The sequence below is a fragment of the Colius striatus genome, chromosome 8, assembly GCF_028858725.1.
Source record: "Colius striatus isolate bColStr4 chromosome 8, bColStr4.1.hap1, whole genome shotgun sequence".
Classification (NCBI taxonomy): Eukaryota; Metazoa; Chordata; class Aves; order Coliiformes; family Coliidae; genus Colius; species Colius striatus.
The window spans coordinates 23,691,737-23,708,774 of record NC_084766.1 but is presented as its reverse complement, the minus strand read 5'-3'; the positions used below and the strand labels follow the sequence as shown (position 1 = coordinate 23,708,774).

At 36.3% G+C, this 17,038-nt stretch overlaps 1 protein-coding gene across 1 annotated transcript in view; it reads left to right on the top strand.

Moving 5' to 3' along the window:
* The window catches only part of LOC104560300 (gamma-aminobutyric acid receptor subunit pi), a 44,979-nt gene that overhangs the window by 20,849 nt on the left and 7,092 nt on the right, over positions 1-17,038 (top strand). The window contains exons 5-8 of the mRNA XM_062001333.1: positions 1,119-1,336; positions 1,996-2,078; positions 6,728-6,865; positions 16,631-16,783. Of these exons, the coding sequence (XP_061857317.1) occupies positions 1,119-1,336; positions 1,996-2,078; positions 6,728-6,865; positions 16,631-16,783 (592 nt within the window). The remainder of the gene's footprint in view (positions 1-1,118; positions 1,337-1,995; positions 2,079-6,727; positions 6,866-16,630; positions 16,784-17,038) is intronic.

The window sequence follows — 17,038 nt, the reverse complement described above, 5'->3', positions numbered from 1 at the left end:
TTTCAGAAAATTAAAGATATATTTGTGTAACTTTGAAGCCACTCCCTTTCCTTGTGATTAAACACAGCTGAACTCATTTCTTTTCTCTTATTGTTACTGTCACATGTTAATTCCAGCTGTATTTTGTTACATTTGTATCATTTTTGAACAAAGTGTTAAATGGAGTATACTGTTTTAAGTAAAGGTCCTCCACTTGTACATAGAAATGTACTGCAAAATTCACTAATCAGTTACTCAGTATTAGAAAATATTTGTGTGTATAGATGTATGTGTACAAACATAATTAAATAAACATATAAGGAAATAAAGTCTATAAGTAAAAGCACTTCATCATTTCATTACTCAGGCTTTCACAGAAACTGATTGTTAGAATCTCTGTGTTCTTAGTAAGTATTGGTTTAGTATTTAGAAAGGGAGCAGTAAGATCAGAACTTAAGATGAACCTATCATACTGACAAAAACACACCGTAGAACCACAAGTTCATTAAAAAGGTGCTAAGAAAGAGTGTGATTTTAATGTAAGGTCTGAATTGAAGGTCAGTTGGGCTGAGAGCTATAATCCAAGTCATGATAAATTTGGCACCACTGTTTCCCTTGTGATGCTGAAAAGATAAATAGTGCTAAAGGATGATGATTCAATTTTGCTAATTTATTTTCTTCTGTATTCTATCAGAATTTACAGATTTTTTTTTCCCCACAATTTGCTTTAAAAATGCATTATTTAGTAGTTTATGTGAACAAAACTATGTTTGCAACCACATGTATAAATCACTCTAAAATGTAAGGATTTACAGAGACGGATTATCTGCTTCCAAAACTGTGACTTCAGCTGATTTACAGCCCCAGACTTAGGCCATCAGCTTTTATTGTAAAATTCCGATGACTGTAAGAACAAAATCTACTGAAGGTAATATTTCTTAATGGTGTCAACCTCATGTCAAGTGCTGGAAAATTTGACAGTCCCGAGAGCGAGTATAACTGTTGTTGAAGTGCCAGCATCTAAGAATGGGACAGAGAGTCACAGACTATTTGTGCCCAATGTCTATTCCCATTAATTTTGTAAACCAGAATAGAATACAGGCTTGCTCTGTGTGGTGACTTTGTTTTTTCTCTTTCAGGACTATACAGCTACCATATTTCTAAGGCAGCGATGGACGGATGAGAGACTTTGTTTTGATGGTAATAAGAGTTTAAGCTTAGATGGTCGGCTTGTGGAAATGCTTTGGGTACCAGATACCTTCATAGTTGATTCAAAAAAGTCTTTTCTTCATGATATCACTGTTGAGAATCGTCTTATTAGAATATACCCTAATGGAACAGTCTTGTATGCTCTGCGGTATGTATATACCATACATCAGTCTTTATATTTGGCTTCTACTTACATTTTAAACTTTTCAGGTTCTCATAATTTTATGCTTAAGAAATCGATCTGTTTGTAAAAGTAGAATATGCATGGTCTTGTAGTTTTGTGAATATATTATTGACCAGTATGATTAAAATATAGAATTTAATAATAGGTCTCATTTTCTTCCCTTAGTAGACCCTTTTTCTCTTATGTAGACTAAATATAGAAATTACATTTTGCCGTTCCAGTTGTTTTGCAATGAAGTCATCACAGAGGAGAGCATGCTGTCACGATCAATTTGCATTGCTTATTAAAGATTGTCCTTTATAAAAGATTTTGTTAAATATAAAAGAAGGTAAAATAGAATGCAAAATATCATAAAAGGAAAATATGTACTGTAATTGAGAAGAGAGCAAAGAGTGGTGTTTTTGGACTGCCACTAACCTCAGCTATTCTGGAGCGGTTTCCTGTTTGGGATGCCATTATTCTTCCACGTTAAATAACATCAAATACTCTTTTATCCCTTGCAATAGATACTTGCCTGTAAAAATTAGTTCAAGAAGAATGCCTGGCTTATTTTTATTTTTACTGATGAACAGTTTTATCCCATTAATAATCAGCTATACTGTTTTTTGTTGTTGTTTTTCAAGGATCACCACAACTGTTGCATGCAGCATGGATCTGACCAAATATCCGATGGATAAGCAGACATGTACTTTGCAACTGGAAAGCTGTAAGACACTTAATCATTATTTTTATGCAATTAGAAGAATATCTCTCATCTTTTTCAATGCCTACTAGATATTATTATCAAAGAGGCTGGAAATTTCAATGGAGCTGAGAAGACAGTATGTGAGCGGTTAATGTCGAATTACAACATCTGTATACAAAGATAAATATGTGAGGCATCACTGAAAATAACATGACAGTACTGAAATGCTGCAGTGCTGTTAAAGATTGAACAAAATCTCAGATCATCATAGGTTTTGCAGGGCATCCTGCAGTTATTCTGTTGGTCTTCAGGGGGAGTTCTTTGAGCAGACATTTTCTAGCACAGCTGGGAATTTTATTTATTTTTTTTCCAGATAGAATGTTTTTTGGTTTTTTTACCCTGAGGCACGATTCCTTCAGGGAAGAGAAAACAGAACAAGGGTTATTTGTAAGGCACGAAGTTCATATTTAACCAATTTACTGTCTTCATGCTGAAAAAAGGTAATTGTTTAGGTTAGTTCTGTTCTGAGATGCATTTATACAGTCCCTTCTATGACAGACTTACTTGTCTCTGTTCCAGTGCCCTGGGAAAAATGTCATTGATAGAGTAAGACTGAATATACCTTTATAGGTTCTCATTTTATGAATCCATGTCATCATGATTTTCATTAAAATGTCCTCTCTACTACTTTGTAGACATGGTCACTTTGCAGATACCCAAATGTACATGTTTGTGGTTAACTTTTTGCTATTATTTGTATGATAAGACTGTTATCAATTTTTTGCATGGGATATAATGTAAAAGGATATCCAGTCCTGTAAGGTGAAAATATATATTTAAATGTATGTCAGTACATAGTACAAATATTTTGGAAGGTTTTTCACTATTTTTCAAGTTTTATTCTTCACCATTTTGGACACACAGGGGTGTTCTTTGTCTCCTGTTGGTGATGGCTTATTAGAAGATTGCTGCAGAGCTTCACTTTAGACAGAACTACAAAGGGAATCAAACCCAAAACCTTCCTCACACAGAATTACTTCTAGAAGCATCAGTTTTATAAGATCTATTTAACAGATAGTTATTTGAATTGAAATTTGGATTTATCTCTGGTTTATTTTCCTTTGAAAGATTATATTGGCAAGTCAGTGCACATGGATTTACATTAACAACATTTCCTAATGAGTCATTTAATACTTTCTCTAGTTCGAGAGTGAAATACTTGTCCCACAGGAACTTGAATCTATTTGACAGTATTTAAAAAAGGAGAATTCCCTATATAATTAAAAATAAGCATTTTTCAGAATGATTCCATCTGCTTTTCCAACAATACACAAGTGTCTCCTGTCCAAGGGGAAAACATAATAATGTCCTCACAAATGCTCCCATGACATTGATGTTTAAGGAAAACAGCCAAAAACACTAAAGGCAAAAGGAAAGAGTGTGCCTTTAGCTGTGGCCCTTTTTCTTCAGTGAACTGTGATAGTTTCTTTTGAGTATGCTGGAAATGATGTTTGTTCCCTCATGAGATAAGCTATGTCAATGTATAGATGAATAATGACATCATCTTAGAATATTGCTTGCAAATACCATTACCTGGAATGAAGATTTGTGAATGCAAGCATAGCCACACATCCACACAAGTGCTGATGTTTATAAATGAATTGTAAAATGTATAGCAAATATTTGAGCTGAAGCAAAGTGTTCAGCCTTTTATTATGTGATTACTAATGTGAAGACAAACATGACATGCTATTATCAAGTAATGGTTTTAGACAGTAGAGCACACGTAGTGGCCTTTACAACATGCTGTTCTGCTATTACCAGTTAATAACATGAATTTGACTTACACGTTCTACACAGCAAAATACATTTCAGCCAAAAGGGCTATTGTTCCCCTCCCCCCTCCCTCCTCATTATTGGAACACTTCAGAAGGTAATATAGGCATTTGTTAAGAGGTAGAGGGTTGCCACTCAGTCTCTGTTGATAAGGCAGATGTGACATTTGGGGACTTGGAGGGCTGCTATGTTAGCTGGTGCTGTTGGGGGTTTTGTGCTCTCTGCTCTGTGGCAGGGAACACCACCATCCATTCACGCTGGGCTGAGAGCTTTTTCCTTCTCCCCACCACCAAGCCTTCAGGCCAAATGCATATTCATGTTTTCGGCCCATCTCTGAGATTTTATTTCCCTTTTGAACTTGTCCTTTAGCATTTATTCAGTGAAGAGCCATGTGAAGACACTTAACTTGTGCTTGACAATCAGGGGAAATTAAAATTAGCACCAGAAAGGTAAAGAAACTAATTTGTATTAGGCATTATGAATGTTTAATCCCAAATTTATTATTCCTGTAGTTAACCCTCTTGGCATTAGCTGCTTGTACTGTATCAATGAAGTACAGGAATGAGACATTTTGGGCTTGAGGAATTAGCTAGAATGAAAACTCAATGTCATGTAAAAACAGTAGAGATTACTTGTAAAAGCCAAATAAAATGGATTAAGGATTCTCCCTCTATAAACTTTTAAAATATTCTATGATTAGTAAAATATTAATCTCCTGAATAAAGAATAACTTTGCACTGAGGAAGCACTGTGCTATTTAATTTTACTGACTTATTGGGAAGACTCTCCCCACGAAAATTATTCACAAATAGAGTTTTGGAACTAGTATTTTAAAAGAATTTTTATAGAAAGGATCACCAATATCTACTAATTGTTCAGATAATGAAAATACTTTTGAGCAAAAATAATTCTATTAAAGTAAAACAACCTCCAGCTGGAGATGCTCTTGTTATCATCCACCTAATTGAGAATTTCTCCAGTCTCACAACTTGAAAGACTCTGTATCTTGTAAAGAATAAAGAATTTCTATGGTACTTCTTGAGGCTGATAAAGCACTGGAACAGGCTGCCCAAATGGGTTGTTGAGTCTGCTTCTCTGGAGATATCCAAAACCCACCTGGACGAGTTATTGTGTGACCTACTCCAGATGGTCCTGCTCTGTCAGGGTTGGACTTAGGTGATCTTTGAGGTCCCTTCCAACCCTTAGATTCTGTGATTCTTTGAACTTTAAATATTTGCAGTTTATCTATACTGAAGGAAAGTAAAATGAATCCTTGCCTGGAGGCATGCTTAAAACTGCTTGTAAAAACCTCTTTGTTTTGACAGAGGACAATGTAGTAATTTGTTTATAGGAAATATTACTTACATTTTTCATCTCCCAAATCTGGGAAATTTCCCAACATGTGGTTTTAGGGAATCAAGAACTTAGCTTGCATGTGTGTGCTTTTGGCTTAGACTTGTGGTGGAGCAGTGTTTTCAGTTTAATTGCTATAAATGTGATGATGTGAGCAGAGATTATTGGTCATGATATCTTTTCATAAAACTGCCAATGACAGTGTAAAACAAGATCTCTGTTTAAGGAATAGTCATGGAAAGAATTTCCAGGTTGAAATGATCATTTTAATTAGTAACCAGCACAGTGTTTTTTCGAGAAGAAATTTCTGAATTCTTTTTTCTTCGTTAAATGTCTATAGGAAATGAGGGGGTTTTTTGCCAAACAAAGCTATTTACTTTATCTTAAAATATTGTTTTTAAAATTTTAATGCATGTATTTTTCTGTGATTCTAGAGCTTTTTCTTTTTGCAGCATATACCCTTTTACAAGGTATTGCATTATTGTCTCACAATGTAATTTACTTACAATTGACTGGAGTCTAAAAATAATCATCTGCTCATGTTTCTGTCCCCTAAGCTTAGCTATTAACTTGCATAATATATGTCTGTCAAATACAAGAATGATTGATCTAAAGTAAGCTAAGGGAAAAGATGTTCAGATGCTCCTTGTTAACGTGTAAATTACATTAACATAATCTTGAATTAATCATATACACTAGCCTGAAAATTGGTTGCCTTTTAATATAATGGGGAAAAGCTACAGAGGTATTTTAGCTGTGATTGTGCTGTGTATTGACAAGTGTGTGCAAAATACACTTGCCTTCTGTTGCCTTCTGATAGATGATTCACGTCCTGTCTCATCTCCTAATTGCTACTTGAAGGTTAAGAGGAAATCTCACAGGGCCCCTGAAGCATGCCACAATGTTGAGCCTGCAGAAACATCAGCATCTAAACTGGTGTCCTTGGGAAGCATCCTAGCTCCTAAGACAAACTGTAATCTCAAGTGGTGACCCAAGGGCAACTCAGTGCCCAGCACCAGCACCTAGCAGCCCTGCTGCTCTCCTCAGCCCTTCATTTCTATGGGAATGACAACCAAATGCACTGCATTGAGAAACAGCAGACTGGGATGCAACAAAGGGCACACTTAATGTTTTGCCTAAAAGCTGGCAGTGTTGTAATTTCTATGGACTGTATTTCTTAAAAGCTTAATAATTTTTGTCTTTAGAATACCATATGATACTATTCTCTTTTGTTACTTTATGTCATCTATACTAGAGTAAAAGATATAAAAAAAGACCACCTCCAAAAAAGTCAGCTTTTAAATTATAAAGACTTTCCACGTCATTGGGAGATTTGTTGAAAATAGTCAGTGTTCTGCCAAAAACTGTCATTGTTTATGTCTAATTGTACTGTCAGACAAATAAGAACCAGCTGAACCATATCAACACAAATTAATTATTGTGTAAAATAAACACTTTTTTTGGCTTATGTATCACTACAGGGGGTTATAACATCAATGATGTCATGTTCTACTGGACTAGAGGAAATGATTCTGTTCGAGGTTTGGACACACTCCGATTGGCACAGTACACAGTAGAAGATCACTTTACCTCTGTATCCGAAGCTGTGTATGAGACAGGTAAAAACACCCTTTCAATGCTTTCTGAGTACAGTACATTTAAGGAACTAAGTAGGTTGCTTTCTCTTAGGATGACAGTTTTCATTTTCTGCTAGATCATGTTCTTGAACCCACACATACTTTTCCAGATGTTACTAGCAGAGACACAGCTAATGTAAAAGCTGAAAGTTTTTAGCATTTTCTTGGAGGTTACACATTATCTAAAGAATGATAATCAAGAGATGTACTACTTCTCCCATGTAATGTCAGGCAGAGCGCTTGTGAAGGAAGAAGACTCTGTAAATTGGATATTTAAGTTGGAGAGAGCCCAGGGACCTTGGGTACCCAGTGCAGAAAAGTTCCCAGCATTCCTGGAAACAGACACTCCAGCTTTATTATGCAATTTGAAAGCCTCTATTCAGTCGTGGAAATTTCTGTGAATATGCTGGCTGGCTTTACAACTGCAAGAAATTAGGTTTCATGGTTAGTACTTGTTGAGTTGCGCTTTATCTATGGTAGCCTGGTGGGCAGGAAAGTGCAGACCGCCCAACCCGAGGTTCCTCTGTGTAGGGAAGGGTCAAAAGTGTTTCCACAGACTGACTCTTCTGCTGATCTTAGGAAACTGCAGGACTGCTTCCAGAGATTTTGAAAAGACTTTCAGAAAACTCAAGAATTGCCAAACCTGCTTTATGCAATTGGAGTTACTCTTCACTGCATACTGAGTTTCTCAAGTCAACATGCCAACTGGAAGGATGATCTTTAAACGAAGACATACACATCCTTCAAAGCTATAATATTCCTAAAGGATATTTTGCTAGTTCTAAGTTGCAGAAATACAGTTTCTCTATTCTGTTGTTGGGTATTTCTGCTTTAATAATTCAACACAGAGAAACTTTATGATCTAATTTCAGGTATTAATTCAGGCTAAAAGTCAAAGTTCTCTAAAGGCGTGGAAAAGTAGAAGTGAAATACATACTGGCAGGCTTCAAGATCACAAAGTATCTTGCTACTTAAAGTGACATCTGCTTAACCTTCCTTTATAACTTGTGTTGATTGAACCTGATGTTACCTGCCCAGAATAATCCTTTGCTGCTCTTTTACCCAAAAGTTTAGCACCTGTTCACCAGACAAGAAAGAGGAAAACTTCTTAATGTTTATTGCCTTTTGTCATAGAGTCCAGGCTTCATTAAATTTCCTTATAAAACCTTTCTGAAGAGGCATGATGAGATGAACTGTGCTCTTCTTTTCAGTAAAAGATGCTGTTTTCCTCCCTTATGTTCCCTTATATGTATGAAGTCAAAAGCCATTTTTTTAAATTATACATTTTAACATATGCAACTTAATGTGATTAAAACTTCTCACACCTGCTTGTTTGAATTTTCTTTAAGAAAGCCACTTTCTCAAGTGGTACGTAGTACTTTTAAAATGAAATCTCATAAACCTCTTAATTTTTTATCGAGTTGTTATGAATGAGGTGCTATTTTCTACAGATTTTTTAAGAAAGCAGTATGTACTGTAGGCCATATTAAAAGAAAAAAGCAACCAGATTATGGAACTGTGTAATCAATTTCAAAATGAAAAATAGTGCTTTGTGTTTTCTTAACATCATTAATGGATATCTAGGAGTATTTTACAAATAACAGTTACGTTATAAGAGTGATAAATAACAGTTACAGTTTGAAAGGCCAAAGCTAAAGATAGGAGGGAAGAGCTGTGTGTAGTAGTTCCTAACACAGCAAAAAAAGCGATTGGGATTTGATACTCTGTGAACTTGAATAGACATCACAGCTGCTGTGCAAGTGAAATACTGTACAACAATGCAAAGCCCAAGTTCATGTACAGCCACTGACGGAGCCAAATTTGAAATGCAGTCAGCAAAATTCTTGCATAAGTAACTTCAGTAAATTTAATAAAAGGACATTGTGAATTAATCTTGTTTACAGAACAGCATGTGTCATATAACAGTAATCACACTACTCTATAACAGTAAGTCACTTTGAATAATGTTAGCTAGATTACTGGCTAGGGGTTGGTGTTGATTTTGGTTTGGTGCAGACCAGTTTCATTTTGGACTTGGGTAAATTAATTCCTGGAACCATTTCCTACTTGTCTTTAGTCCTCAGTCTGCATGTACTGATGCATTTGTGGACCCCAGATTGATGTATCTGTGTCAATGGGTGCTGGGTTTTTTATTTTAGCTGTCTAGACAATGCCATCTACATTCTCAGTGTGAGAAAAAGCTTGCCTTTCCCATTGGAATAACATAAAAGCAATAAAGAACTGTTACAGTCTAGCTTTTTGCATAAATAGCCATAGAAATAAGGCTGTAATACACTTTAAGAATTCCTTTAGTCTATTCTTGTGTCACAAGGCAAGGTCATCTATATCTACAGCCTCCTTCCTGACAGATGTTCCTAGGAGTCAGTTAAACAAACCTCCAAAGTGTCTACTTCACCCTCCCTAGATGATTTTTTTCTAGTGATTGTAACATGCATATTTTCCTGATGTCTAATCATGATCTCCCTTGCTGCATTTCAGACCCATTATGTTAATATAGAAGACAAATTTCCTGCTATTCTTCCAGCAGCTCTTTCAGTGTTGCAGGACAGATATATCTTTTCTCAGGCCAATACTTTCCCTACTTTTAAATTAATATAAACACTTTCTTAGACTTTCCTCTCTTTGCTGTTGTTCTCCTATTGAACTTCTCATATCTTTGCTGATGTGCAGCAGTCACAACTAGTTACCCTGTTTCCATCAGATAGCTTTTGTAGAGCAAGATATTTACTTAATGCGTTTCATAAACTCTGTTCCTCTTTATCCATTCTGGGTTGGTATTTGCTTTTCTTTCAGAAAATTGTTGTGCATCTTGACCTTGTTCAGCTTCTGATTCCTTCTAGAGCTTCATCTATTTATTGTCCTGTAGCCACATATTCCCTGTGCTCTGTTTAGGGAGGTAATAATTCCCATCTGAGTGTAAGACTTTGTACTTGCTTTTGTTGAATTGCATCTTGTTTTTCTCAGGCTGATAGTTGTTGAGATAATTTTGAACTCTAATCCTGTTCTCCAGTGTACTAACACTTTTCTCCTAAAAGACACTTGGTATGTCATAATTTATTTAATAAGCAGTACTGGTCACAAGACTGACCCCATGTGTTTCCTTTTGATAAATGCTTCGATTTTAACAGCAAGTCTTCAAGTTTTGTTTTTATTTGGAGAAAGAAGCAAAAATCTGATTTAATACTTGAGGCAAATTTGCTGTTGATAACTTTGCTTCTGATTGGCAACTTAATTCTTGCTCTCACTTCGGCAACCCTCCTGCCAAGCGTTCCACAGCAGCAGGAATGAAGAGGCTCAGCTTGTGCAGGTCTCGTCTAACACTGAGGCTTCAGCCTGAGCCCAGAAATCAGGGAGAGTTATGTCAGGCAGTCAGGGCTCTTGGTGCCCTTCTCTGCTTAGAAAACAATGAAGTCAGCAAAATGGTGTACTTAAATTGTATTATTTTGGCTGTACAGAGGGAAGGAAGAGACTGAACCATAAAGGCAGTCTCCTCTCCTTGATGCACAAAGACAAGACATTTGCTCTCTTGAAAGAGTCTGCGAAGGGAACTGGCTACTGTTCCTTGTCAGCAGTTTCTGCCAGGGTTTTGATGTCTGCCACAAATCCTGCTTTAGCCTCTCTGGGCTAGAGGGCCTCATCAGACCTTGTTTGGCTATGCAGTGTTGAAACTCTGCTGACCCCTGGCCACTCCACATCATTGGTTTCTGCGGTGGGAGCTCATGACTAAGCCAGTAATGAGTTACTCTCATTTATGATTAGCAATCTGAAGATCAAAAGCTACATAAGCTATAAAGGGTATATAACAGTGTATAAATAAAAGAGACTTCTGCACAGAGTATATGTTCATCAGTCACAGTCTCTTTCTGTCAAAACAGAGACATTACCTTGCTTTCTCCTACAGACCCACCTGCAGTTTCCCAAGGTTCAGGAAGTTTCTTAGTTAGAAGTCAAAATTTTCTAGGATTTTCAATTTTTCTTTTTTTTGAGTTGTATTATACAGAGTAACTTCTCTTATTGCCTTTATCAGTTCTTTTATAATCTGTAATTGCTCTTGAGTTTTTATTCTTGAGAACATCATCTTTGCCATACAGAGATACAGTCTTAGAACTCTGTTCAGTATAATCTTATCTGGCGAGTCTTTGGTCAGTCTTGCCTCCGGTTCCAGCAGTTACATGTGTATCCATTACTATGTTATATTCAATTTCTTTGTGTGAGCTTATATAATCAACTCGTTGTAAGCAATGTTTTCCACTTGAGTTGATGTTGAAAAGTTTTCCATCATGAGCTGTTTTTGAGATACTTCTGCAGTGTAGAACAGTTGAGATATAAAACAAGTTTTGGAGAATATATTGAAAAAGTTACAGTAACATAAAAACATAACAAAATGCAGTGAATGGAATTAATATCAAGGATAGTAAGAAGAGGTATTTTTCTGTTAACTTCTGGGATGTTCTTTGTAGCATAGACAGAAATACACATAACACTTGGAAAACTTTCTGTGGCATAATTTCTTTTTAAAGGGGTTTTTTTTTTGGGTTTTTTGTCACACGACATGAAAGAGTTTGTTTCATTCTTCGGAAATTTGAATTTCAAACTCTTTTTTTGGAAAGGATTTTCATGAAGGTGAAACGGATGTTGAGAAGCCTGTTCTGATCTTTCCTCACCTGGGAAGAACAAGTAGGAAGAGAGGTAGTTTATAAGATCTTTGTGGTGAAGAACAGAAGACTGATTTTTCTCTGACAGAGGAACAAAGGAGCTGTAATAACATATTAAACACATATATTGACACCCTGCACAATGTTATTTGTTGAGTAAAAATGAGAACACTACCCTTTTCTTAATGCAGGTGTTTGTTATAAACAAGCAATAAAAAAATTGCATATTGAAAACTTAGATTTTCAGCAGTAAAATCCTGTTTAAAGCCTTCTTGTGCTGTGCCCTTAAAAGGTGCAAAAAGAGAAGAAAATGATGCATTGGTAGAGTTATATTGATGCACTTGTGTGAGATGTACATCACAGATTTTAGCTGGCACCCAAGGGGTTAGCATACATTTTTCATGATAGAGAAGAATGTGCTCTTTGTGCCTGACTGCACACCCCTGTGCAGAATAGCAAAGTGCTTCTTACATAAAGAGTGAAGTGGAGCAGTCTTTTACTGGAGTAGAGTTCATCAAAAAGTCCACAGGAAGTAACTGTGGGGAAGATGCTCCCATCCCATAACAGTAAGGTGGAAGTTAGGAACTTCTGTCAGCATTTGTAGAGCATCAGTCCTTCCTTGAGGCACATTTACTGTGACCATCCGGTGGCCAGAGGGCAGCAAGAAAGAGCAGAGATGCAGCATTCTGCCATCAACAGGGAACAGACACTGTAGAAAAGTGGGATAATCAAAAAATGAATAACCAAGGTGATAAGGAAGCCTTTTTTTATGTAGTTATATCTATTTCTCAGACAGTGCAGCAATAGTCAGTGTTGCTAAAAATCATCAGTTTTATGGCACGATCTATACAAAGTGTCAGATAGGCAGTGCTGTAAATTACAGTATTGTTTTAGAAGCCGAGAGCCAAACTTAAAAGGCAAGATATAACAAGGAATAAACTAGCTTTTCTTGCCTTTAGAATGTTCAGTCTTAGACTTACTGGGAAAGAGTCTATGCTGGTATAAGTTTTATGATGCTGAAAAAAAAGTAGTCAGTTGGAACCAATGGATTTCTTTCACCTGTTTCAGCCTTCTAGGGAACTTCTGTTTATCTATCTATCTATTTATTTATTTAAACAGTAGAATTAGAGTAGATATGGAGATTCTAGACTTCTATCTAGATTTGTTCTTCATCTACAAGCTAGAGCTACCATCTAGTTTTGTACTTCTGCTCTCTAGTAAATTCTAAAAGCCCAAGTAACTTGACTTTCTTTCACTATGGGATAACCTAAGTAGAATGCCTCAATCTTCTCATGATTTTAGAGTATATATACTGACAGTCATTTAGGTTCAGATTCATCTGAGAAACTGTTGCACACAATAATTTGATATTTTGGTAAGTGCTACAGAGTTAGCTGTCTGTACAGAGATTATTTCCATTACATTATGAAATGTAAATCGAAGCAGTCACATACTGAGATGATGTCTGTTGTGGGCCAGAAACTTGAATGAGAAAACATCTTCTCATAGTGATGCAAATATTTTTGTTTTCAATAAGACTCAAGTAAGGGGCAAGATAGACATTTTTGAGGACTTGACTTGAGCTGTCCTTGAGTTAACTTTAGTACAGCCAGGACTAGGATTACATTAACCTGTTTCACTTTTGACTTGACTGATGGCACCACAGCCTCAGATGTACAAGTCAAGGGCAATAAGATACAGCACTACTGTCTCATGCTCAACTCACATAATAGGAATAGCAAATCTGTTTCTTTTTAAAGTTGATAACTTCTAATACATGTGGAGTGTAGGTGAAAAAAGGCCTGTAATATTTCCCTATCTTCATTTTGTCCTGCAGCTTACTTCTTTAGCATAAGTACGCATTGCATACTTTTTCTTGACTACTGCTTCCTTCAGTTTATTACAGGAGGAGTTCATATATATATGTGAAGCAATCTATATATAGATTGCTTCAACATTTCCATTACAAAAGCTATTCTGAACTCTTTAGAGAAACACTGACACTGTTATTATCATGTCCATGATGTGTCTTTGGGTTCTGGCAAGTAGAAAGCTTTAAGGTTACAGAAATGCCTTGTCTTTGCTCCCCAAAGAGCTGCTCAACTGTAAGCTGCTACATCTCTATTTCTCTTTGTTGTTCACATTACTTCAGAAATGTCTAGCATCAGGAAAAATACCATGAAAGAACATGGGAACATTCAGAGGGCTTGTCTACACTTGGAAATTACAGCAGAGTGGCAAAGTGAGACTTTTTTGTACTAACTTCCAATGTACACACTTGGGCTTTATATTAAGGTGAATGGAGATGTGGTGGTAGGGCACTAACAAGGAGAGGCTGTTATGTATTGCCTATTTGAGAGTTTTCCTTCCGAAAGAGCAGCTGTAGGCTGAGTAACAGGAACCCTTCAAGTGCCTGTGGTACCCTGCAGGAAGTGTAGTCCAGTCTCTTCACTCTCTTTTGCTGGATGCATGGCACCACGTTCTTCCCTGTGGTCATCACAGAAATGCCAGACAAATGACTTTTGTGGAGGATTTGGTTTCCTGCTGATGATTTGCACCCTCTGTACTCTCACACAAGGTCTAGGCTGCCACCCTTCTTTCACTCACAGTAGCTATGCCATCACCCTTTGTGTGTTTCCTGCAACCCTGCCACAGTAATAATGCTACAAACACTACAAAAAATATATTTTCTATTTAAAAGAATCTGTTTTGACTTCTGTCAGTCTTCTCTATCAGTCTAGAAGATCACAAGTAAAATTATGAACATCCTTAACAGCTTTTATTATGGTTTTAAATCATTGCTCTTGCACACTACGAAACCACAGATTTACAATGGCCAGTACAGCCCTAATTCCCTTTCCCTAAATATACTTTAACCATGTATTTTATCATGCAGAGTTAGTGTTTTCCCATAGCACTAGTGCTTGATTTTTGTGCAAGGATGAATGCAGATAGCAGCAGAAATAATGCTGCACAGTCAATTGTAAGTTTTTCATTTCCTAACTATTGAGTGCTTTACTTTGATCTGCTTACACTTAATACCAATTTTGATGGGCAAAATGACTTTTACTGAAACAGTTGTATTGGTAAAAATTGGAGTATCAACAGAGGTACATTAATGTAATGTTCCTCCTTTCACATAAAAATGATGGCAATGGTATAAATCACCTTTGTATCTCCTGCCTTAATGAGATAATTCAAGTCTACTGTGTGTCTTTGTATCCATTTTGCTGTCAGAAACTTGAGGAACTTGATATATTGAACTTATTTAAAAAACCCCCTAATACAGTATATTTGTACCATCATAGATGAGGAAGAATTTTTTCACGGTGAGGGAGCACTGGAACAGGCTGCCCAGATGAGTTGTGGAGTCTCCTTCTCTGGGGACATTCAACACCCACCTGGATGAGTTCCTGTGTGACCTGTTCTAGGGGATCCTGCTCTGGCAGGGGGGTTGGACTAGATGATCTTTCAAAGTCCCTTCCAACCTTTAAGATTCTGTTATCATAAGGAGAAAGAATTGAATACCAAAGAACTATTTAGTCTACTAGTGAAAAAACAGAGTCAATGTGGCAGAAAACTGAAATCAGTTTAAGATTAGAAACTAGTCATTAAAAATTTTTGACAGAATGATTGACAGAGATCAGTCCAAAGTGACCAGTTTCAAAGCAGGGGATAACTGGGGAAATTTAGTGTCTTGTGATTGGGATAAGACTACATAATCTATCAATTCTTTCAATTTAAGAATTCTATGAAACCTTATTTTCTCTCAAAGCAATTTATACAATACCTTTAACAATGCAAATTTAACCATCCATTTGCTAGCCTGGGAGCTGCGAGACATTTCTTGGCATCCATTACTTGCACTTCAAGCTTTTAAAAGCACTGTTCTTTAACTCCATATCTCAGAGTGTAGCTAAAGGATACACAATTAACCTTTCAGTGTATGTATTATTGTTGCTAAAGTGCATTCACTGTTCTGTAGTTGTTTTGACTCACAAGTATGTAGCACTGGAAACAAATGTTAAATCCTGGAAATCACAATTTATTGGATTAAAATAGATGATGCCAAAGCTATCTGACCACACTATATTCAAGCATTGTTCTCTCTGATATTCCGAGTGTCTTTAAAGTAATGTTAAGAACTTAAACACTTTTAACACTTAATTTTGAACCTGAACCTTCAGAAAAGAAATCTTCTGCACTTTTAAGTTAGCAGAAAACCAAGCTTTTTCCTTCCTGTCATCTGTTGGACTGGCAACAATTTCAGATCCTACACTCCTGTTGCCCAAACATAGTGAGCTGAATAGAAAATCCATGCTTTGCTTATCAATGTGTTCCCCCCTTATGAAGCCCATTTTAATATTTGATTTTGTGAACCCAAACTTTCATCTTCTGAAAATCAATCTCTTACAGGTTGTGCCATTTGGGCCACCAAAGTGACACTACTCAGAAAAACACAAGCACTGTAATGCACTACTGTAAGGAAAAAATAGACAGGAAAGATGCAAAGATATTGCTTGTTTTTAAGTGGAGTGTGAGAGTCAGCAATGTCAAAGAAGGTACTTTTGATCCAAACCTTGAGCAACAGCAAATGAAAAGCAAAGCAAAATAAGCCAGAATGTGAGGCAGTTAAAAGCAAGGACCCATGCTAACATCATGAAATTACAATTGTTATTATGCTAATTTGTACAGCAGCTCATTCATTCAAATGAATAGTCACAGTTAGATACATAAGATATTTCAAATGTCCTTGACTTGTGTTATATAATGAAATGTCCTTTCCACACATTAATGGATTTATGTTTTCCTTCACTAATCCTCAATTCAAGATGTCCTTAATGAAACTCTGGATATAGTAACTGAATGTTATACGTTTTGATGTTTTCCTTCCATTCAATTTAGAGTCTTCATGACAGAATTTTTTTAGGGATGTGTTTAATTTTTTTTCAAGCTTGTTTGTTAAGCTTTTACTGCATTGTAATCCACAAAAGTCATACAGGTTGATAATTTATATAACATTTTATGAATTGCACTTTCACAATGTTTTTTTTTCTTGCTCTTTCCATAGGACGTTACCCAAAGCTAGTGTTTCACTTTGAACTCAAGAGAAACATCTTGTATTTCATACTAGAGACATATGTGCCATCAATCCTACTGGTTGTGCTCTCCTGGGTATCATTTTGGATAAGCCAGTCATCAGTTCCAGCCAGAATCTGCATAGGTGAGAAGCCAATAAAGCAATAAAATTCCTCTTAAAGCCTTGCTATTCTTTAACTAAGAAAATGTCTTTGAGAGCTACAGGAGACTTGAAGGAAGGGAAGCTGCTGAGGGCAGAGGAAAAAGCTCAGTCATATTGGAAATAATTTCAACATATCCAAAACACATGGCATTCACAGGCAGAATTGTGAAGCTTTTATGAGGTCTATAATGATACATACTAATTAAAACATGAATAATATGAGAATTATAAGAGATT